Raw genomic sequence first — 23,687 nt, 5'->3', positions numbered from 1 at the left:
ATATGATCAAGCTGAACCCAAAAAGCTAGGCATTTTGTGCCGATCGACCCACCATTAACCAATCATATCTTTGAGCCGAATTTGTAGTCGGAGCCTTGTAGGTGTGAGGGGAGAATGCAGAAAGTGAAAGGTTATTCCACTAATACAGTCGCATGACCATCACATGGTTAGATTAGATTAGAATACTTCCAGTGTGGAAACAGGCCCTTTGGCCGATCACGTCGACACCGAGCTGCCGAAACGCAACTCACCCAGACCCACCCCGCTCCATTTGCCACTTCAGCTCACACTGCGGGCAACTTAGCATGACCAATTCATCTATCCTGCACATTTTTGGATTGTGGGAGGAAACCGGAGCACCGGTCATGTGATATATTTGAGATAAAATGTAATGGAGATCTGCAGGTGTTCATGTCATATCATGGCTACTTTCTCGTACATTCTGAGTCCAGCTTGCAGAACCATAGTTCATATTTCATTTAGACAGATTATGAAAGTATTGTTGTCAGTTCACACAAGATATTTACATGACAGAATCCTGAGACACTGATGAGATCATGTGATGTAAATTTCTAAGGCACTGTCGAATGTCAAACATAGTGAGTAATCAAAAATTGGACTTTTTTCTGTAGATATAGATGAATGCGCAACCAACACATCAAATTGTGAACAAGTCTGCAATAATACAATTGGAAGCTTCACATGCAGTTGTTTTCCTGGGTACAGCATCAACGCAACAAACACTTCACGTTGTGATGGTAGGACATTGTTATACAAATATTACATACATATCAATCCGTTAATGATTTAAGATTAGCACTTTGCGGAATGTACATCAAATAGTCTGGATTGTGAGCTGTTTGCTGATAACTTACAAGACAATCAGCGTCTTGTTCCAACGCTCTAAACTTCAGCGCTTTTTAGACGGGTTGACGGCAGTATGGTGGCACCAAGTGCAGTGAAATAACGTATTCTTAAACATTCTAAGGACTTCTCCATTAATGCTCATAAATGTGCTTTATTCTTTATTGGCATGCTGTTAATGCTCATCACATATTACTTAACTTGGTGAGGAATGTTCCAACATGATGACAGAATAACTAAGATTATGTGTAATTTCCAGAAGTGTCTTTCTCACATATTTCACAATTCACAGAATGTCTTTGAAATCTATTGTTGTCAGTTTAGAGTGGATATTAACAAAAGAGATTGCACTGGCTGTGCAGTCAGCATGAGTAGTAGTTTGGAAAGACTGGTCTTAGAGCAAGGGAGCAAACGGAGAAAGCATTGGAAAGGTATCCTTAGACATCGCTGAAAGTTCAAAAATCACATAAATTTGCAATGAAACGTTCAACAACACAAATGGGTGCTTCATTACCCTCGTTGTCAAAATGAATTCCACACTGGCAGCACAGATTTCCATTTGTGATGCTAGAAATATTTAATTGCATGTTTACTCATCCATTGAGAATTATGGAATTTCAAGCAATGCAGGACATACCAACGCTCTGTCAATGAAGATTGGTCCAAACTTAGTCTTTTGAGCTCCAACTGAATGAAATAAGAAGTAGGCTCAACCTTAAACCCTGTCGTTGTGCCGTTGAGTTCGTCAAATTCAACGTCAGTTGTGTACAAGGTGACAGAATCCATCAGTAGGTGATAGTTTCCAATATGATCAAGCTGAACCCAAAAAGCAAGGCATTTTGTGCCGATCGACCCACCATTAACCAATCATATTTTTGAGCCGAATTTGTAGTCGGAGCCTTGTAGGTGTGAGGGGAGAATGCAGAAAGTGAAAGGTTATTCCACTAATACAGTCGCATGACCATCACATGGTTAGATTAGATTAGAATACTTCCAGTATGGAAACAGGCCCTTTGGCCGATCACGTCGACACCGACCTGCCGAAACGTAACTCACCCAGACCCACCCCGCTACATTTGCCACTTCAGCTCACACTGCGGGCAACTTAGCATGGCCAATTCATCTATCCTGCACATTTTTGGATTGTGGGAGGAAACCGGAGCACCGGTCATGTGAGGAATTTGAGAGAAAATGTAATGGAGATCTGCAGGTGTTCATGTCATATCATGGCTACTTTCTCGAACATTCTGAGTCCAGCTTGCAGAACCATAGTTCATATTTCATTTAGACCGATTATGAAAGTATTGTTGTCAGTTCACACAAGATATTTACAGGACAGAATCCTGAGACACTGATGAGATCATGTGATGTAAATTTCTAAGGCACTGTCGAATGTCAAACATAGTGAGTAATCAAAAATTGGACTTTTTTCTGTAGATATAGATGAATGCGCAACCAACACATCGAATTGTGAGCAAGTCTGCAATAATACAATTGGAAGCTTCACATGCAGTTGCTTTCCTGGGTACAGCATCAACGCAACAAACACTTCACGTTGTGATGGTAGGACATTATTATCCATATATTACATGCATATCAATCCGTTAATGATTTAAGATTAGCATTTTGCGGAATGTACATCAAATAGTTTCGATTGTGAGTTGTTAGCTTATGACTTACAAGACAATCAGCGTCTTCTTCCAATGCTGTAAACTTCGGCGTTGTTTAGACGGGTTGACGGCAGTATGGTGGCACCAATTGCAGTGAAATAACGTATTCTTAAACATTCTAAGGACTTCTCCATTAATGCTCATAAATGTGCTTTGTTCTTTATTGGCATGCTGTTAATGGTCATCACATATTACTTAACTTGGTGAGGAATGTTCCTTCATGACGACCGAATAACTAAGATTATGTGTAATTTCAAGAAGTTTCTTTCTCACATCTTTCACAATTCACAGAATGTCTTTGAAATCTATTGTTGTCAGTTTAGAGTGGATATTAACAAAAGAGATTGCACGGGATGTGCAGTCAGCATGAGTAGTAGATTGGAAAGACTGGTCTTAGAGCAAGGGAGCAAACGGAGAAAGCATTGGAAAGGTATCCTTAGACATCGCTGAATGTTCAAAAATCACATAAATTTGCAATGAAACGTTCAACAACACAAATGGGTGCTTCATTACCCTCGTTGTCAAAATGAATTCCACACCCGCAGCACAGATTTCCATTTGTGATGCTAGAAATATTTAATTGCATGTTTACTCATCCATTGAGGATTATGGAATTTCAAGCAATGCAGGACACACCAACGCTCTGTCAATGAAGATTGGTCGAAAATTAGTCTTTTGAGCTCCAACTGAATGAAATAAGAAGTAGGTTCAACCTTAAACCCTGTCGTTGTGCCGTTGAGTTCGTCAAATTCAAAGTCATCTGTGTACAAGGTGACAGAATCCATCAGTAGGTGATAGTTTCAAATATTATCAAGCTGAACCCAAAAAGCTAGGCATTTTGTGCCGATCGACCCACCATTAACCAATCATATATTTGATCTGAATTTGGAGTCGGAGCCTTGTAGGTGTGAGGGGAGAATGCAGAAAGTGAAAGGTTATTCCACTAATACAGTCGCATGACCATCACATGGTTAGATTAGATTAGAATACTTCCAGTGTGGAAACAGGCCCTTTGGCCGATCACGTCGACACCGACCTGCCGAAGCACAACTCACCCAGACCCACCCCGCTACATTTGCCACTTCAGCTCACACTGCGGGCAACTTAGCATGGCCAATTCATCTATCCTGCACATTTTTGGATTGTGGGAGGAAACCGGAGCACCGGTCAAGTGATATATTTGAGATAAAATGTAATGGAGATCTGCAGGTGTTCATGTCATATCATGGCTACTTTCTCGTACATTCTGAGTCCAGCTTGCAGAACCATAGTTCATATTTCATTTAGACAGATTATGAAAGTATTGTTGTCAGTTCACACAAGATATTTACATGACAGAATCCTGAGACACTGATGAGATCATGTGATGCAAATTTCTTAGGCACTGTCGAATGTCAAACATAGTGAGTAAGCAAAAATTGGACTTTTTTCTGTAGGTATAGATGAATGCGCAACCAACACATCGAATTGTGAACAAGTCTGCAATAATACAATTGGAAGCTTCACATGCAGTTGCTTTCCTGGGTACAGCATCAACGCAACAAACACTTCACGTTGTGATGGTAGGACATTGTTATACAAATATTACATACATATCAATCCGTTAATGATTTAAGATTAGCACTTTGCGGAATGTACATCAAATAGTCTCGATTGTGAGCTGTTAGCTTATGACTTACAAGACAATCAGCGTCTTGTTCCAATGCTCTAAACTTCAGCGCTTTTTTGACGGGTTGACAGCAGTATGGTGGCACCAAGTGCAGTGAAATAACGTATTCTTAAACATTTTAAGGACTTCTCCATTAATGCTCATAAATGTGCTTTGTTCTTTATTAGCATGCTGTTAATGCTTATCACATATTACTTAACTTGGTGAGGAATGTTCCTTCATGACGACAGAATAACTAAGATTATGTGTAATTTCCAGAAGTTTCTTTCTCACATATTTCACAATTCACAGAATGTCTTTGAAATCTATTGTTGTCAGTTTAGAGTGGATATTAACAAAAGAGATTGCACTGGCTGAGCAGTCAGCATGAGTAGTATATTGGCAAGACTGGTCTCAGAGCAAGGGAGCAAACGGAGAAAGCATTGGAAAGGTATCCTTAGACATCGATGAATGTTCAAAAATCACAAAAATTTGCAATGAAACGTTCAACAACACAAATGGGTGCTTCATTACCCTCGTTGTCAAAATGAATTCCACACCGGCAGCACAGATTTCCATTTGTGATGCTAGAAATATTTAATTGCATGTTTACTCATCCATTGAGGATTATGGAATTTCAAGCAATGCAGGACACACCAACGCTCTGTCAATTAAGATTGGTCGAAAATTAGTCTTTTGAGCTCCAACTGAATGAAATAAGAAGTAGGTTCAACCTTAAACCCTGTCGTTGTGCCGTTGAGTTCGTCAAATTCAAAGTCATCTGTGTACAAGGTGACAGAATCCATCAGTAGGTGATAGTTTCAAATATTATCAAGCTGAACCCAAAAAGCTAGGCATTTTGTGCCGATATACCCACCATTAACCAATCCTATTTTTGAGCCGAATTTGTAGTCGGAGCCTTGTAGGTGTGAGGGGAGAATGCAGAAAGTGAAAGGTTATGCCACTAATACAGTTGCATGTCCATCACATGGTTAGATTAGATTAGAATACTTCCAGTGTGGAAACAGGCCCTTTGGCCGATCACGTCGACACCGACCTGCCGAAACGCAACTCACCCAGACCCACCCCGCTACATTTGCCACTTCAGCTCACACTGCGGGCGACTTAGCATGGCCAATTCATCTATCCTGCACATTTTTGGATTGTGGGAGGAAACCGGAGCACCGGTCATGTGATATATTTGAGAGAAAAGGTAATGGAGATCTGCAGGTGTTCATGTCATATCATGGCTACTTTCTCGAACATTCTGAGTCCAGCTTGCAGAACCATAGTTCATATTTCATTTAGACAGATTATGAAAGTATTGTTGTCAGTTCACACAAGATATTTACAGGACAGATCCTGAGACACTGATGAGATCATGTGATGTAATTTTCTAAGGCACTGTCGAATGTCGAACATCGTGAGTAATCAAAAATTGGACTTTTTTCTGTAGATATAGATGAATGTGCAACCAACACATCGAATTGTGAACAAGTCTGCAATAATACAATTGGAAGCTTCACATGCAGTTGCTTTCCTGGGTACAGCATCAACGCAACAAACACTTCACATTGTGATGGTAGGACATTGTTATCCATATATTACATACATATCAATCCGTTAATGATTTCAGATTAGCATTTTGCGGAATGTACATCAAATAGTTTCGATTGTGAGTTGTTAGCTTATGACTTACAAGACAATCAGCGTCTTGTTCCAATGCTGTAAACTTCGGCGATGTTTAGACGGGTTGACGGCAGTATGGTGGCACTTGGTGAGGAATGTTCCTTCATGACGACAGAATAACTAAGATTGTGTGTAATTTCAAGAAGTTTCTTTCTCACATATTTCACAATTCGCAGAATGTCTTTGAAATCTATTGTTGTCAGTTTAGAGTGGATATTAACAAAAGAGATTGCACTGTCTGAGCAGTCAGCATGAGTAGTAGATTGGAAAGACTGGTCTTAGAGCAAGGGAGCAAACGGAGAAAGCATTGGAAAGGTATCCTTAGACATCGCTGAATGTTCAAAAATCACAAAAATTTACAATGAAACGTTCAACAACACAAATGGGTGCTTCATTACCCTCGTTGTCAAAATGAATTCCACACTGGCAGCACAGATTTCCATTTGTGATGCTAGAAATATTTAATTGCATGTTTACTCATCCATTGAGAATTATGGAATTTCAAGCAATGCAGGACATACCAACGCTCTGTCAATGAAGATTGGTCCAAACTTAGTCTTTTGAGCTCCAACTGAATGAAATAAGAAGTAGGCTCAACCTTAAACCCTGTCGTTGTGCCGTTGAGTTTGTCAAATTCAAGGTCAGCTGTGTACAAGGTGAAAGAATCCATCAGTAGGTGATAGTTTCAAATATTATCAAGCTGAACCCAAAAAGCCATGCATTTTGTGCCGATCGACCCACCATTAACCAATCATATTTTTGAGCAGAACTTGTAGTCGGAGCCTTGTAGGTGTGAGGGGAGAATGCAGAAAGTGAAAGTTTATGCCACTAATACAGGCGCATGACCATCACATGGTTAGATTAGATTTGATTACTTCCAGTGTGGAACCAGGACCATCGGCCGAACTCATCGACACCAACCTGGCACCAAGTGCAGTGAAATAACGTATTCTTAAACATTCTAAGGACTTCTCCATTAATGCTCATAAATGTGCTTTGTTCTTTATTGGCATGCTGTTAATGCACATCACATATTACTTAACTTGGTGAGGAATGTTCCTTCATGATGGCAGAATAACTAAGATTATGTGCACGTTCAAGAAGTTTCTTTCTCACATATTTCAACATTCGCAGAACGTCTTTGAAATCTATTGTTGCCAGTTTAGAGTGGATATTAACAAAAGAGATTGCACTGGCTGTGCAGTCAGCATGAGTTCTAGATTGGCAAGACTGGTCTCAGAGCAAGGGAGCAAAGGGAGGAAGCATCGGAAAGGTTTCCTTAGACATCGATGAATGTTCAAAAAACACGTAAATTTGCAATGAAATCTTCAAAAACACAAATGGGGGCTTCATACCCCTCGTTGTCAAAATGAATTCCACACCCGCAGCACAGATTTCCATTTGTGATGCTAGAAATATTTAATTGCATGTTTACTCATCCATTGAGGATTATGGAATTTCAAACAATGCAGGACACACCAACGCTCGGTCAATGAAGATTGGTTGACAATTAGTCTTTTGAGCTCCAACTGAATGAAATAAGAAGTAGGTTCAACCTTGAACCCTGTCGTTGTGCCGTTGAGTTCATCAAATTCAAAGTCAGCTGTGTACAAGGTGAAAGAATCCATCAGTAGGTGATAGTTTCAAATATTATCAAGCTGAAACCAAAAAGCTAGGCATTTTGTGCCGATCGACCCACCATTAACCAATCATATATTTGAGCCGAATTTGTAGTCGGAGCCTTGTAGGTGTGAGGGGAGAATGCAGAAAGTGAAAGGTTATGCCACTAATAGAGTCGTATGACCATCACATGGTTAGATTTGATTAGATTACTTCCAGTGTGGAAACAGGCCCTTTGGCCGAACACGTCGACACCGACCAGCTGATGCTCATCCCACCCAGACCCACCCCGCTACATTTGCCACTTCATCTCACACTGCGGGCAACGTGGCATGGCCAATTCATCTATCCTGCACATTTTTGGATTGTGAGAGGAAACCGGAGCACTGGTCATGTGATATATTTGAGAGAAAAGGTAATGGAGATCTGCAGGTGTTCATGTCATATCATGGCTACTTTCTCGAACATTCTGAGTCCAGCTTGCAGAACCATAGTTCATGTTTCATTTAGACAGATTATAAAAGTATTGTTGTCAGTTCACACAAGATATTTACATGACAGGATCCTGAGACACTGATGAGATCATGTGATGTAAATTTCTAAGGCACTGTCGAATGTCAAACACAGTGAGTAATCAAAAATTGGACTTTTTTCTGTAGATATAGATGAATGCGCAACCAACACATCGAATTGTGAACAAGTCTGCACTAATACAATTGGAAGCTTCACATGCAGTTGCTTTCCTGGGTACAGAATCAATGCAACAAACACTTCACGTTGTGATGGTAGGACATTGTTATCTAAATATTACATACATGTCAATCTGTGAATGATTTAAGATTAGCACTTTGCGGAATGTACATTAAATATTTTTGATTGTGAGCTGTTAACTCATGACTTACAAGACAATCAGCGTCTTGTTCCAATGCTATACACTTCGGCACTTTGTAGACAGGTCGATGGCAGTATGGTGGCACCACGTGCGGTGAAATAACATGTTCTTAAACATTCTAAGGACTTCTCCATTAATGCTCATAATTGTGCTTTGTTCTTTATTGGCATGCTGTTAATGCTCATCACATATTACTTAACTTGGTGAGGAATATTCCTTCATGACGACAGAATAACTAAGATTATGTTTAATTTCCAGAAGTTTCTTTCTCACATATTTCACAATTCACAGAATGTCTTTGAAATCTATTGTTGTCAGTTTAGAGTGGATATTAACAAAAGAGATTGCACGGGCTGTGCAGTCAGCATGAGTAGTATATTGGCAAGACTGGTCTCAGAGCAAGGGAGCAAAGGGAGAAAGCATTGGAAAGGTGTCCTTAGACATCGATGAATGTTCAAAAATCACATAAATTTACAATGAAACGTTCAACAATACAAATGGGTGCTTCATTACCCTCGTTGTCAAACTGAATTCCTCACCCGCAGCACAGATTTCCATTTGTGATGCTAGAAATATTTAATTGCATGTTTACTCATCCATTGAGGATTATGGAATTTCAAGCAATGCAGGGCACACCAACGCTCTGTCAATGAAGATTGGTTGAAAATAAGTCTTTTCATCTGAATGAAATAAGAAGGAGTTTCAAACTGAAACACTGTCACTATGCAGTTGAGTTTGTCAAAATTCGGATTCGTCTGTGTACAAGGTGAAAGAATTCAACAGCATGTAATGGTTTCAAATATTATCAAGTTGGAACATAAAAGGTTATGCATTTTCTGCCCTTCCACCCACCATTAACCATCCTACTTTTAAGCAGAGGTTGTAGTCGGAGATTTGTCAGGGTGAGGCACTGTGTGCTGATTGTGAAAGGTTATGCACTAATACCGTCGCATGGCATCACATGGTCATGTGGTATATTTGAGAGTAAAGGTAATGGAGATCTGCAGGTGTGCATCTCATATCATGGCTACTTTCTCAAACATTCTGAGTCCAGCTTGCAGAACCATAGTTCATATTTCATTTAGACAGATTATGAAAGTATTGTTGTCAGTTCACACAAGATATTTACATGACAGAATCCTGAGACACTGATGAGATCATGTGATGTAAATTTCTAAGGCACTGTCGAATGTCAAACATAGTCAGTAATCAAAAATTGGACTTTTTTCTGTAGATATAGATGAATGCGCAACCAACACATCGAATTGTGAACAAGTCTGCAATAATACAATTGGAAGCTTCACATGCAGTTGCTTTCCTGGGTACAGCATCAACGCAACAAACACTTCACATTGTGATGGTAGGACATTGTTATCCAAATATTACATACATATCAATCTGTTAATGATTTAAGATTAGCACTTTGCGGAATGTACATCAAATAGTTTTGATTATGAGCTGTTAACTTATGACTTACAAGAAAATCAGCATCTTGTTCCAATGCTGTAAACTTCGGCGCTTTTTAGACGGGTTGACGGCAGTATGGTGGCACCAAGTGCAGTGAAATAACGTATTCTTAAACATTCTAAGGACTTCTCCATTAATGCTCATAAATGTGCTTTGTTCTTTATTGGCATGCTGTTAATGCTCATCACATATTACTTAACTTGGTGAGGAATGTTCCTTTATGACGACAGAATAATGAAGTTTAGGTGTACTTTCAAGAAGTTTCTTTCTCACATATTTCACAATTCATAGAATGTCTTTGAAATCTATTGTTGCCAGTTTAGAGTGGATATTAACAAAAGAGATTGCACAGTCAGCATGAGTAGTAGATTGGCAAGACTGGTCTCATAGCAAGGGAGCAAAGGGAGGAAGCATTGGAAAGGTTTCCTTTGACATCGATGAAGGGCCTCCCTCCCATCCTCCTCCTCTAACCTAACTTTAAAGTCCACAGATAAGGGACTCAGTGTTATTAACTCAGTGTTCTTGTTTTGGAGTCCCTTCGTGACTCCCTCGTCAGATCCACACCCCCCACCAACCCAACCTCCACCCCCGGCACCTTCCCCTGCAACCGCAGGAAATGTAAAACTTGCGCCCACACCTCCACACTCACTTCCCTCCAAGGCCCCAAGGGATCCTTCCATATCCGCCACAAGTTCACCTGTACCTCCACACACATCATCTATTGCATCCGCTGCACCCAATGTGGCCTCCTCTATATTGGTGAGACAGGCCGCTTACTTGCGGAACGCTTCAGAGAACACCTCAGGGACGCCCGGACCAACCAACCCAACCACCCCGTGGCTCAACACTTTAACTCTCCCTCCCACTCCACCGAGGACATGCAGGTCCTTGGACTCCTCCACCGGCAGAACATAACAACACGACGGCTGGAGGAGGAGCGCCTCATCTTCCGCCTGGGAACCCTCCAACTACAAGGTATGAATTCAGATTTCTCCAGTTTCCTCATTTCCCCTCCCCCGACCTTTTCTCAGTCGGTTCCCTCAACTCAGCACCGCTCTCCTAACCTGCAATCTTCTTCCTGACCTCTCCGCCCCCACCCCACTCCGGCCTATCACCCTCACCTTGACCTCCTTCCACCTATCCCACCTCCATCGCCCCTCCCCCAAGTCCCTCCTCCCTACCTTTTATCTTAGCCTGCTTGGCTACTCTCTCTCATTCCTGATGAAGGGCTTATGCTCGAAACGTCGAATTCCCTATTCCTGAGATGCTGCCTGGCCTGCTGTGCTTTGACCAGCAACACATTTTCAGTTGGAGTCAAAGTGTACAGTCATGGCAGCGCAGGCCGTGGAATGTTCCTCCTGCAGGATGTTTGAGGTAGGGGTCACCACCGATACTCCTGCCGACCTTGCAGCCAAATCCTGCTCCTCACCGAACAAGTTAGGGAACTGGAACTGGAGTTGGATGAACTGAGGATTATTCAAGAGGCTGAGAGGGTGATTGATAGAAGCTACAGGGACATAGTTACGCCGGAGAACAGAGGTAGCTGGGTAACAGTTAGAGGTGGGAAGGGGAAGAAGCAGGCAGTGCAGGGTTCCCCTGTGGTCGTTCTCCTAAACAATAAGTATACTGCTTTGGAAACTGTTGGCGGGGACAGCCTTGCAGTTGTAAGCTGCAGTGAAGGGGTCTGTGGCGTGAGGTCTGGCTCTGAGACTAAGAAGGGAAAGGGAGAGAGGAGGAGAGCGCTAGTTATAGGAGACTCTCTAGTTAGAGGGACGGACAGACGGTTCTGTCGACATGGGCGAGACTCTTGGATGGGTTGTTGCCTCCCGGGTGCTAGGGTCCGTGTCTTCAGAATCCTTAAGGGGGAGGGTGTGCAGCCTGAGTTCATGGTACACATTGGCACCAATGACATAGGTAGGAAGAGGGGTGGGGAGGTCATTCAACAGCTCAGCAAGTTAGGCTGGAAGCTAAAAGCTAGGACAGACAGAGTCGTCATCTCTGGGTTGTTGCCGGTGCCACGTGACAGTGAGGCAAGGAATAGGGAGAGAGTGCACTTGAACACGTGGCTGCAAGGATGGTGTAGGAGGGAGGGCTTCAGGTATTTGAACAATTGGACTGCATTCTGGGGAAGGTGGGACCTGTACAAACAGGATGGGTAGCACCTGAACCAGAAGGGCACCAATATCCTGGGGGGTAGGTTTGCTAGCACTCTTCGGGGGGGTTTAAACTAATTTGGCAGGGGGATGGGATCCGGACTTGTAGTCCAGCAAGTAAGCTAGCTGTGTGTCAGGATGTCCAAGAATGTAGGGAGACTGAGGAGAAGGTAGCACTGACAGGGAATACTTGCGGACACAGAGATGGGCTCAAGTGCATATACTTCAACGCAAGGAGTATCAGAAATAAGGTGGGAGAACTTAAGGCGTGGATCGGTACCTGGGACTACGATGTTGTGGCCATCACGGAAACGTGGATAGATGAGAGACTGGAATGGTTGTTGGAGGTTCCTGGTTACAGATGTTTCAGTAAGGTTAGGGAGGGTGGTTAAAAAAGGAAGGGGGGGTGGCATTGCTAATTAGAAATGGTATAACGGCTGCAGAAAGGAAGTTTGAGGGAGATTTGCCTTTGGAGGTAGTATGGGCTGAAGTCAGAAATAGAAAAGGTGCAGTCACCTTGTTGGGTGTTTACTATAGACCCCCCAATAGCAGCAGAGATGTGGAGAAACAGATTGGGAAACAGATTTTGGAAAGGTGCAGAAGCCACAGGGTCGTAGTCATGGGCGACTTCAACTTCCCAAATATTGATTGGAAGCTCTTTAGATCAAGTAGATTGGATGGGGCGGTGTTTGTGCAGTGTGTCCAGGAAGCTTTTCTAACTCAGTATGTAGATTGTCCAACCAGAGGGGAGGCCATATTGGATTTGGTACTCGGTAATGAACCGGGACAACTAATGGGCTTGTTAGTGGGTGAACATTTTGGTGATGGTGACCACAATTCTGTGACTTTCACCTTGGTTATGGAGAGAGATAGGTGCGCACAACAGGGTAGATTTTACAATTGGGGGAAGGGAAATTACGATGCTGTAAGACAGGATTTGAGGAGCATAAGTTGGGAGCATAGGCTGTCAGGGAAGGATGTGGTGGAAATGTGGAACTTTTTCAAGGAGCAGATACGACGTGTCCTTGATATGTATGTACCTATCAGGCAGGAAAGAAATGGTTGTGTGAGGGAGCCTTGGTTGACGAGGGAGGTTGAATGTCTAGTAAAGAGGAAGAAGGAGTCTTACATAAGGTTGTGGAAACAGGGTTCAGACAGAGCAGTGGAGGGATACAGGATAGCCAGAAGGGACCTGAAGAAAGGGATTAGGAGAGCTAAGAGAGGGCATGAAAAATCCTTGGCGGATAGGATCAAGGATAACCCCAAGGCATTTTATGCGTATGTGAGAAACATGAGAATGACGAGAACGAGGATAGGTCCGATCAAGGACAGTAGTGGGAGATTGTGTATTGAGTCGGAAGAGATAGGAGAGATCTTGAACAAGTACTTTTCTTCAGTATTTACGAACGAGAGGGACCGACAGGAAATTGCAGTACCGTTGGCAATGATCTTTTCGTCTTCACTGTCAATGGGGGTGGTACCAGGGGACTGGAGAGTAGCGAATGTTGTGCCCCTGTTCAAAAAAGGGAATAGGGATAACCCCGGGAATTACAGGCCAGTTAGTCTTACTTCTGTGGTAGGCAAAGTAATGGAAAGGGTACTGAGGGATAGGATTTATGAATATCTGGAAAGACACTGCTTGATTAGGGACAGCCAGCACGGATAAATGTGAAGGGTAGGTCTTGCCTTACAAGTCTTATTGAATTCTTTGAGGAGGTGACCAAGCATGTGGATGAGGGTAGAGCAGTGGATGTAGTGTACATGGATTTTAGTAAGGCATTTGATAAGGTTCCCCATGGTAGGCTTATGCAGAAAGTCAGGAGGCATGGGATAGAGGGAAACTTGGCCAATTGGATAGAAAACTGGCTAACCGGTCGAAGTCAGAGAGTGGTGGTAGATGGTAAATATTCAGCCTGGAGCCCAGTTACAAGTGGAGTTCCGCAGGGATCAGTTCTGGGTCTTCTGCTGGTTGTAATTTTTATTAATGACTTGGATGAGGGAGTCGAAGGGTGGGTCAGTAAATTTGCAGATGATACGAAGATTGGTGGAGTTGTGGACAGTGAGGAGGGCTGTTGTCGTTTGCAAAGGGACTTAGATATGATGCAGAGCTGGACTGAGGAGTGGCAGATGGAGTTCAACCCTGCCAAGTGTGAGGTTGTCCATTTTGGAAGAACAAATAAGAATGCGGAATACAGGGTTAACGGTAGAGTTCTTAGTCAGGTGGAGGAACAGAGGGATCTTGGGGTCTATGTACATAGATCTTTGAAAGTTGCCACTCAGGTGGATAGAGCTTGTAAGAAGGCCTATGGTGTATTAGCGTTCATTAGCAGAGGGATTGAATTCAAGAGTCATGAAGTGATGTTGCAGCTGGACAGGACTTTGGTTAGGCCACATTTGGAGTACTGTGTGCAGTTCTGGTCGCCTCACTTTAGGAAAGATGTGGAAGCTTTGGAGAGGGTGCAGAGAAGATTTACCAGGATGTTGCCTGGAATGGAGAATAGGTCGTACGAGAATAGGTTGAGAGTTCTCGGCCTTTTCTCGTTGGAATGGCGAAGGATGAGGGGTGACTTGATAGAGGTTTATAAGATGATCAGAGGAATAGATAGAGTAGACAGTCAGAAACTTTTTCCCCGGGTACAACAGAGTATTACAAGGGGACATAAATTTAAGGTGAAGGGTGGAAGGTATAGGGGAGATGTCAGGGGTGGATTCTTTACCCAGAGAGTGGTGGGGGCATGGAATGCGCTGCCCGTGGGAGTGGTAGAGTCAGAATCATTGGCGACCTTTAAGCGGCAATTGAATAGGTACAGGAATGGGTGCTTAATCTAGGATAGATGTTCGGCACAACATAGTGGGCCGAAGGGCCTGTTCTGTGCTGTATTGTTCTATGTTCTATGTTGTATGTTCTAATGTTCAAAAATTACATAAATTTGCAATGAAATCTTCAAAAACACAAATGGGGGCTTCATACCCCTTGTTGTCAAATTGAATTCCACACCCGAAACACAGATTTCCATTTGTGATGCTAGAAATATTTAACTGCATGTTTACTCATCCATTGAGGATTATGGAATTTAAAGCAATGCAGGGCACACCAACGCTCTGTCAATGAAGATTGGGTGAAAATAAGTCTTTTCAGCTGAATGAAATAAGAAGGAGTTTCAAACTGAAACACTGTCACTATGCAGTTGAGTTTGTCAAAATTCGGATTCGTCTGTGTACAAGGTGAAAGAATTCAACAGCATGTAACGGTTTCAAATATTAACAACTTGGAACATAAAAGGTTATGCATTTTCTGCCCTTCCATCCACCATTAACCAATCCTACGTTTGAGCAGAGGTTGTAGTCGGAGATTTGTCTGGGTGAGGCTGTGTGCTGATTGTGAAAGGTTATGCCACTAATAACGTCGCATGGCATCACATGGTCATGTGATATATTTGAGAGAAAAGGTAATGGCGATCTGCAGGTGTTCATGTCATATCATGGCTACTTTCTCAAACATTCTGAGTCCAGCTTGCAGAACCATAGTTCATATTTCATTTAGACAGATTATGAAAGTATTGTTGTCAGTTCGCACAAGATATTTACTTGACAGAATCCTGAGACACTGATGAGATATGTGATGTAAATTTCTAAGGCACTGTCGAATGACAAACAAAGTCAGTAATCAAAAATTGGACTTTTTTCTGTAGACATAAATGAATGCGCAACCAACACATCGAATTGTGAACAAGTCTGCAATAATACAATTGGAAGCTTCACATGCAGTTGCTTTCCTGGGTACAACATCAACGCAACAAACACTTCACGTTGTGATGGTAGGACATTGTTATCCAAATATGACATACATATCAATCTGTGAATGATTTAAGATTAGCACTTTGCGTAAGGTACATCAAATAGTTTCGATTGTGAGCTGTTAACTTATGAATTACAAGACAATCAGCGTCTTGTTCCAATGCTGTAAACTTCAGCGCTTTTTAGACAGGTTGACGGCAGTATGGTGGCACCAAGTGCAGTGAAATAACGTATTCTTAAACATTCTAAGGACTTCTCCATTTATGCTCATAATTGTGCTTTGTTCTTTATTGCCATGCTGTTAATGCACATCACATATTACTTAACTTATTGAGGAATGTTCCTTCATGACGACAGAATAATCAAGTTTAGGTGTACTTTCAAGAAGTTTCTTTCTCACATATTTCACAATTCACAGAATGTCTTTGAAATCTATTGTTGCCAGTTTAGAGGGGATATTAACAAAAGAGATTGCACTGGCTGTGCAGTCAGCATGAGTAGTAGATTGGCAAGACTGGTCTCAGAGCAAGGCAGCAAAGGGAAGAAGCATCGGAAAGGTTTCCTTAGACATCGATGAATGTTCAAAAATCAAATACATTTGCTACGGAATTTTTAACAATGCAAATAATCACTTCATACCCCTAGTTGTCAAAATGAATTCCACACCGGCAGCACAGATTTCCATTTGTGATGTGAGAAATATTTAATTGCACATTGACTTGTCAACTGAAGATTTTTGAATTTCAAGCAATGCAGGACGCACCAATGCTCTGTCAATGAAGATCGGTTGAAAAGAAGACTTTTGAGTTCCATCTGAATGAAATAAGAAGGACGTTCAAATGCAGTGCGATTGAGTTTGTGTACATTCACAGTCAGTTGTGGAGCATGTTGAAAGAATTCATCAGTGGGTGATGGTTTCACAGATTATCAAATTGGAACAAAAAGTAATGCATTTTGTGCCCATGAACTCGCCATTAACCAGTGTTACTATTGAGCAGAAATTGTAGTTAGAGCCTTGCAGGTATGAGGGGGGAGTGTAGAAAATGAAATGTCATGCCACTGATACAATTGCATGGCCCCACATGGCCATGTGATATATTTGTGAGCAACGGGAGTATGTATACGCAGGTGTTCATGTCCAATCATGGCTACTTTCTCTAAAATTCTGTGTCAAGCTTGAAGAACCATGGATTATACTTCATTTAGACAGATCATAAAAAGTGTTGTTGTCAGTTTACAGAAGATATTTACATTACAGAGACTTTAGAAACTGATGAGATCATGTGATGTATATTTCTAAGGCACTGTCTAATGTCAAGCAAAGTCAGTAATCAAGCATTATTATTATTTCTACAGATATAAATGAATGCGCAACCAACACATCAAATTGTGAACAAGTCTGCAATAATACAATTGGAAGTTTCACATGCAGCTGCCTTCCTGGGTACAGCATCGATGCAACAAACATTGCACGTTGTGATGGTAGGACATTGTTATCCAAATATTACATACATATCATGCTATTAATGATTTAAGATTATCACTCTGGGGAATGTACATCAAGCATGTTCGATTGCGACCTGTGAGCTAATGACTTACAAGATAATCATTGGCTTGTTCCAATCCTGTACACTTTGGTGCTTTGCAGGCAGGTTGATGGCAGTATGATGGCACCAAGGGCGTTGCAACAACTTATTCGTATACATTCTGAGGCTTTCTCCATTAATGCTCATAAATGTGCTTTGTTCTTTATTGGCATGCTGTTAATGCTCATCACATATTACTTAACTTGGTGAGGAATGTTCCTTCATGAGGACAGAATAACCAAATTCATGTTTATGTTCAAGAAGTTTCTTTCTCACTACAGAGGAAAACAAATTTCATAATTCACAGAATGTCTTTGAAATCTATTGTTGTCAGTGTAGAGTGGATATTAACAAAACAGATTGCACTGGCTGTGCAGTCAGCATGAGTAGTAGATTGGCAAGACTGGTCTCATAGCAAGGGAGCAAAGGGAGGAAGCATCAGAAAGGTTTCCTTGGACATCGATGATTGTTCAAAAACCACATAAAGTCCCAATGAAATCTTCAACAACACAAATGGGTCCTTCGTGCCCCTCGTTGTCAAAATGAATTCCAAACCCGCAGCACAGACTTCCATTTGTGATGCTAGAAATATTTAATTGCACATTTACTCATCCACTGATGATTATGAGTCTGCGTCATTGGTGGAGCATGTTGATAGAATTCATCAGTGGGTGATGGTTTCACAGATTATCGAATTGGAACAAAAGCAATGCATCTTGTGCCCACGAACCAGGCATTAACCAATTTTATTGTTGAGCAGAAATTGTAGTTAGAGCCTTGCAGGTATGAGGAGGGAGTGTAGAAAATGAAATGTCACGCCACTGATACAATTGCATGTCCCCACATGGCCATGTGATATATTTGTGAGCAACGGTAGTAGGTATACGCAGGTGTTCATGTCCAATCATGGCTAATATCTCTAAAATTCTGAGTCAAGCTTGAAGAACCATGGATTATACTTCATTTAGACAGATCAGAAAAAGTGTTGTTGTCAGTTTACAGAAGATATTTACATTACAGAGACTTTAGAAACTGATGAGATCATGTGATGTATATTTCAAAGGCACTGTCTAATGTCAAGCAAAGTCAGTAATCAAAAATTTTTTTTTTCTGCAGATATAAATGAATGCGCAACCAACACATCAAATTGTGAACAAGTCTGCACGAATACCATTGGAAGCTTCACATGCAGCTGCCTTCCTGGGTACCGCATCGATGCAACAAACATTGCACGTTGTGATGGTAGGACATTGTGATCCAAATATTACATACATATCATGCTATTAATGATTTAAGATTATCACTCTGAGGAATGTACATCAAGCATGTTCGATTGCGACCTGTGAGCTAATGACTTACAAGATAATCATTGGCTTGTTCCAATCCTGTACACTTTGGTGCTTTGCAGGCAGGTTGATGGCAAAATGATGGCACCAAGTGCGTTGCAACAACTTATTCGTATACATTCTGAGGCTTTCTCCATTAATGCTCATAAATGTGCTTTGGTCATTATTGGCATGCTGTTAATGCTCATCACATATTACTTAACTTGGTGAGGAATGTTCCTTCATGAGGACAGAATAACCAAATTCATGTTTATGTTCAAGAAGTTTCTTTCTCACTACAGAGGAAAACAAATTTCACAATTCATAGAATGTCTTTGAAATCTATTATTGCCAGTTTGAGTGGATATTAACAAAACAGATTGCACTGGCTGTGCAGTCAGCATGAGTAGTAGATTGGCAAGACTGGTGTCATAGCTAGGGAACAAAGGGAGGAAGCATCAGAAAGGTTTCCTTGGACATCGATGATTGTTCAAAAACCACATAAAGTCGCCATGAAATCTTCAACACAAATGGGTCCTTCGTGCCCCTCGTTGTCAAAATGAATTCCACACCCGCAGCACCGACTTCCATTTGTGATGCTAGAAATATTTAATTGCACATTTACTCATCCACTGATGATTATGAGTCAGCGTCATTGGTGGAGCATGTTGATAGAATTCATCAGTGGGTGATGGTTTCACAGATTATCGAATTGGAACAAAAGCAATGCATCTTGTGCCCATGAACCAGGCATTAACCAATTTTATTGTTGAGCAGAAATTGTAGTTAGAGCCTTGCAGGTATGAGGGGGGAGTGTAGAAAATGAAATGTCATGCCACTGATACAATTGCATGGCCCCACATGGCCATGTGATATATTTGTGAGCAACGGTAGTAGGTATACCCAGGTGTTCATGTCCAATCATGGATACTTTCTCTAAAATTCTGGGTCAAGCTTGAAGAACCATGGATTATACTTCATTTAGACAGATCATAAAATGTATTGTTTTCAGTTTACAGATGATATTTACATTACAGAGTCCTGAGAAATTGATGAGATCATGTGATGTATTTTTCTCAGGCACTGTCTAATGTCAAGCAAAGTCAGTAATCAAAAATCGATTTTTTTCCTGCAGATATAGATGAATGTGCAACCAACACATCAAATTGTGAACAAGCCTGCAATAATACAATTGGAAGTTTCTCATGCAGCTGCCTTCCTGGGTACAGCATCGACGCAACAAACACTTCACGTTGTGATGGTAGGAGATTGTTATCCAAATATTATATACATATCATGCTATTAATGATTTAAGATTATCACTATGGGGAATGTGCATCAAGCATGTTTGATTGTGACCTGTGAGCTAATGACTTACAAGATAATCATTGGCTTGTTCCAATGCTGTACACTTTGGTGCTTTGTAGGCAGGTTGATGGCAGTACGATGGCACCGAGTGCATTGCAACAACTTATTCTTATACATTCTGAGGACTTCTCCATTAATGCTCATAATTGTGCTTTGGTCTTGATTGGCATGCTGTTAATGCTCATCACATATTACTTAACTTGGTGAGGAATGTTCCTTCATGAGGACAGAATAACTAAATTCATGTTTATGTTCAAGAAATTTCTTTCTCACAGCAGATGAAAACAAATTTCACAATTCACAGAATGTCTTTGAAATCTATTATTGCCAGTTTGAGTGGATATTAACAAAACAGATTGCACTGGCTGTGCAGTCAGCATGAGTAGTAGATTGGCAAGACTGGTGTCATAGCTAGGGAACAAAGGGAGGAAGCATCAGAAAGGTTTCCTTGGACATCGATGATTGTTCAAAAACTACATAAAGTCCCAATGAAATCTTCAACAACACAAATGGGTCCTTCGTGCCCCTCGTTGTCAAAATGAATTCCACATCCACAGCACAGACTTCCATTTGTGATGCTAGAAATATTTAATTGCACATTTACTCATCCACTGATGATTATGAGTCTGCGTCATTGGTGGAGCATGTTGATAGAGTTCATCAGTGGGTGATGGTTTCGCAGATTATCGAATTGAAACAAAAGCAATGCATCTTGTGCCCACGAACCAGGCATTAACCAATTTTATTGTTGAGCAGAAATTGTAGTTAGAGCCTTGCAGGTATGAGGGGGGAGTGTAGAAAATGAAATGTCATGCCACTGATACAATTGCATGGCCCCACATGGCCATGTGATATATTTGTGAGCAACGGTAGTAGGTATACCCAGGTGTTCATGTCCAATCATGGCTACTTTCTCTAAAATTCTGAGTCAAGCTTGAAGAACCATGGATTATACTTCATTTAGACAGATCATAAAAAGTGTTGTTGTCAGTTTATAGAACATATTTACATTACAGAGTCCTGAGAAATTGATGAGATCATGTATTGTATATTTCAAAGGCACTGACTAATGTCAAGCAAAGTCAGTTATCAAAAATTTTTTTTTGCAGATATAAATGAATGCGCAACCAGCACATCGAATTGTGAACAAGTCTGCACGAATACCATTGGAAGCTTCACATGCAGCTGCTTTCCTGGGTACAGCATCAACGCAACAAACACTTCACGTTGTGACGGTAGGACATTGTTATCCAAATATTACTTACATATCACACTGTTAATGATTTTAGATTAGCACTTTGAGGAATGTACATCAAACGGTTTTGATAGCGACCCGTGAGCTATTGACTTACAACATATTTAGCGTCTTGTTCCAATGCTGTACACTTCATGCTTTGTAGACAGGTTGACGGCAGTATGATGGCATCAAGTGCGTTGAAACAACGTTTTCTGATACATTCTAAGGACTACTCCCTTAATGCTCATAAGTCTGATTTGTTCTCTTGTGGCATGCTGTTAATGCTCATCACATATTACTTAACTTGGTGAGAAATGTTCCTTCTTGAGTACAGAATAACAAAGATTATGTGTATATTCAAGTAGTTTTTTCTAACAGCACGGAAAACATGTTTAACAATTCATAGAATGTCTTTGAAATCTATTGTTGTCAGTTTAGAGTGGATATTAACAAAAGAGATTGCACTGGCTGTGCAGTCAGCATGAGTAGTAGATTGGCAAGACTGGTCTCATTGCAAGGGAGCAAAGGGAGGAAGCACCGGAAAGATTTCCTTAGACATCGATGAATGTTCAAAAATCACATACATTTGCGCCAAAAACTTTAACAACGCAAATGATCACTTTATACCCCTAGTTGTCAAAATGAATTCCACACCCGCAGCACAGATTTCCATTTTTGATGTGAGAAATATTTAATTGCACGTTAACTCGTCAACTGAAGATTTTGGAATTTCAAGCAATGCAGGACATATCAACGCTCTGTCAATGAAGATTGGTTGAAAAGAAGTCTTTTCATCTGAATGAAATAAGGAGGAGGTTCAAACTTAAACCCTGTTGCTGTGCGTTTGAGTTTGTCAAAATTCGGATTCGTCTGTGTACAAAGTGAAACAATTAATCAGTAGGTGATGGTTTCACAGTTTATCGAACTGGAACAAAAAGCTGAACATTTTGTGACCATGAACTCACCATCAACCAATGTCATTGTTTTGCAAAAGTTGTAATTAGAGCCTTGTAATTATGAGGGGAGAGTGTATAAAATGAAATGTCATGCCACTGATACAATTGCATGGCCCCACATGGCCATGTGATATATTTGTGAGCAACGGTAGTGGGTATGCGCAGGTGTTCATGTCCAATCATGGCTACTTTCTCTAAAATTCTGGGTCAAGCTTGAAGAAACATGGATTATACTTCATTTTGACAGATCATAAAATGTATTGTTTTCAGTTTACAGATGATATTTACATTACATAGTCCTGAGAAACTGATGAGATCATGTGATGTATTTTTCTAAGGCACTGTCTAATGTCAAGCAAAGTCAGTAATCAAAAATTGATTTTTTTTCTGCAGATATAGATGAATGCACAACCAACACATCGAATTGTGAACAAGTCTGCAATAATACAATTGGAAGTTTCACATGCAGCTGCCTTCCTGGGTACAGCATCGACGCAACAAACACTTCACGTTGTGATGGTAGGACATTGTTATCCAAATATTACATATATATCATACTATTAATGAGTTAAAATTATCAGTCTGGGGAATGTACATCAAGCAGTTTCGATTATGACCTGTGAGCTAATGACTTACAAGCTAACCAGTGGCTTGTTCCAATGCTGTACACTTTTGTGCTTTGTTGGCAGGTTGATGGCAGGATGATGGCACCAATTGCGTTGCAACAACTTATTCGTATACATTCTGAGGACTTCTCCATTAATGCTCATAATTGTGCTTTGGTCATTATTGGCATGCTGTTAATGCACATCACATATTACTTAACTTGGTGAGGAATGTTCCTTCATGAGGACAGAATAACCAAATTCATGTTTATGTTCAAGAAGTTTCTTTCTCACTACAGGGAAAACAAATTTCACAATTCATAGAATGTCTTTGAAATCTATTGTTGCCAGTTTGAGTGGATATTAACAAAAGAGATTGCACTGGTTGTGCAGTCAGCATGAGTAGTAGATTGGCAAGACTGGTCTCATAGCTAGGGAACAAAGGGAGGAAGCATCGGAAAGGTTTCCTTGGACATCGATGATGATTCAAAAACCACATAAAGTCTCAATGAAATCTTCAACAATACAAATGGGTCCTTCGTGCCCCTCGTTGTCAAAATGAATTCCACACCCGCAGCACCGACTTCCATTTGTGATGCTGGAAATATTTATATACACATTTACTCAACCATTGAGTATTATGAGTCAGAGTCAGTTGTGGAGCATGTTGATAGAATTCATCAGTGGGTGATGGTTTCACAGATTATCGAATTGGAACAAAAGCAATGCATCTTGTGCCCATGAACCAGGCATTAACCAATTTTATTGTTGAACAGAAATTGTAGTTAGAGCCTTGCAGGTATGAGGGG

The 23,687-nt window shown here is 41.0% G+C and overlaps 1 protein-coding gene across 1 annotated transcript in view; it reads left to right on the top strand.

The window, feature by feature from the left end:
- LOC132821729 (fibrillin-1-like) overlaps positions 1-23,687 on the top strand; it is a gene marked incomplete at its 5' end in the record, with an annotated part of 55,951 nt that overhangs the window by 1,044 nt on the left and 31,220 nt on the right. The window contains 8 exons of the mRNA XM_060834437.1: positions 633-758; positions 2,302-2,427; positions 3,971-4,096; positions 17,158-17,283; positions 18,504-18,629; positions 19,848-19,973; positions 21,190-21,315; positions 22,667-22,792. Of these exons, the coding sequence (XP_060690420.1) occupies positions 633-758; positions 2,302-2,427; positions 3,971-4,096; positions 17,158-17,283; positions 18,504-18,629; positions 19,848-19,973; positions 21,190-21,315; positions 22,667-22,792 (1,008 nt within the window). The remainder of the gene's footprint in view (positions 1-632; positions 759-2,301; positions 2,428-3,970; positions 4,097-17,157; positions 17,284-18,503; positions 18,630-19,847; positions 19,974-21,189; positions 21,316-22,666; positions 22,793-23,687) is intronic.

Source organism: Hemiscyllium ocellatum, chromosome 13 (assembly GCF_020745735.1).
Source record: "Hemiscyllium ocellatum isolate sHemOce1 chromosome 13, sHemOce1.pat.X.cur, whole genome shotgun sequence".
NCBI classification, from domain to species: Eukaryota; Metazoa; Chordata; class Chondrichthyes; order Orectolobiformes; family Hemiscylliidae; genus Hemiscyllium; species Hemiscyllium ocellatum.
Note: the sequence above shows the minus strand (reverse complement) of the source record. Positions and strands in the feature narration are given on the sequence as shown.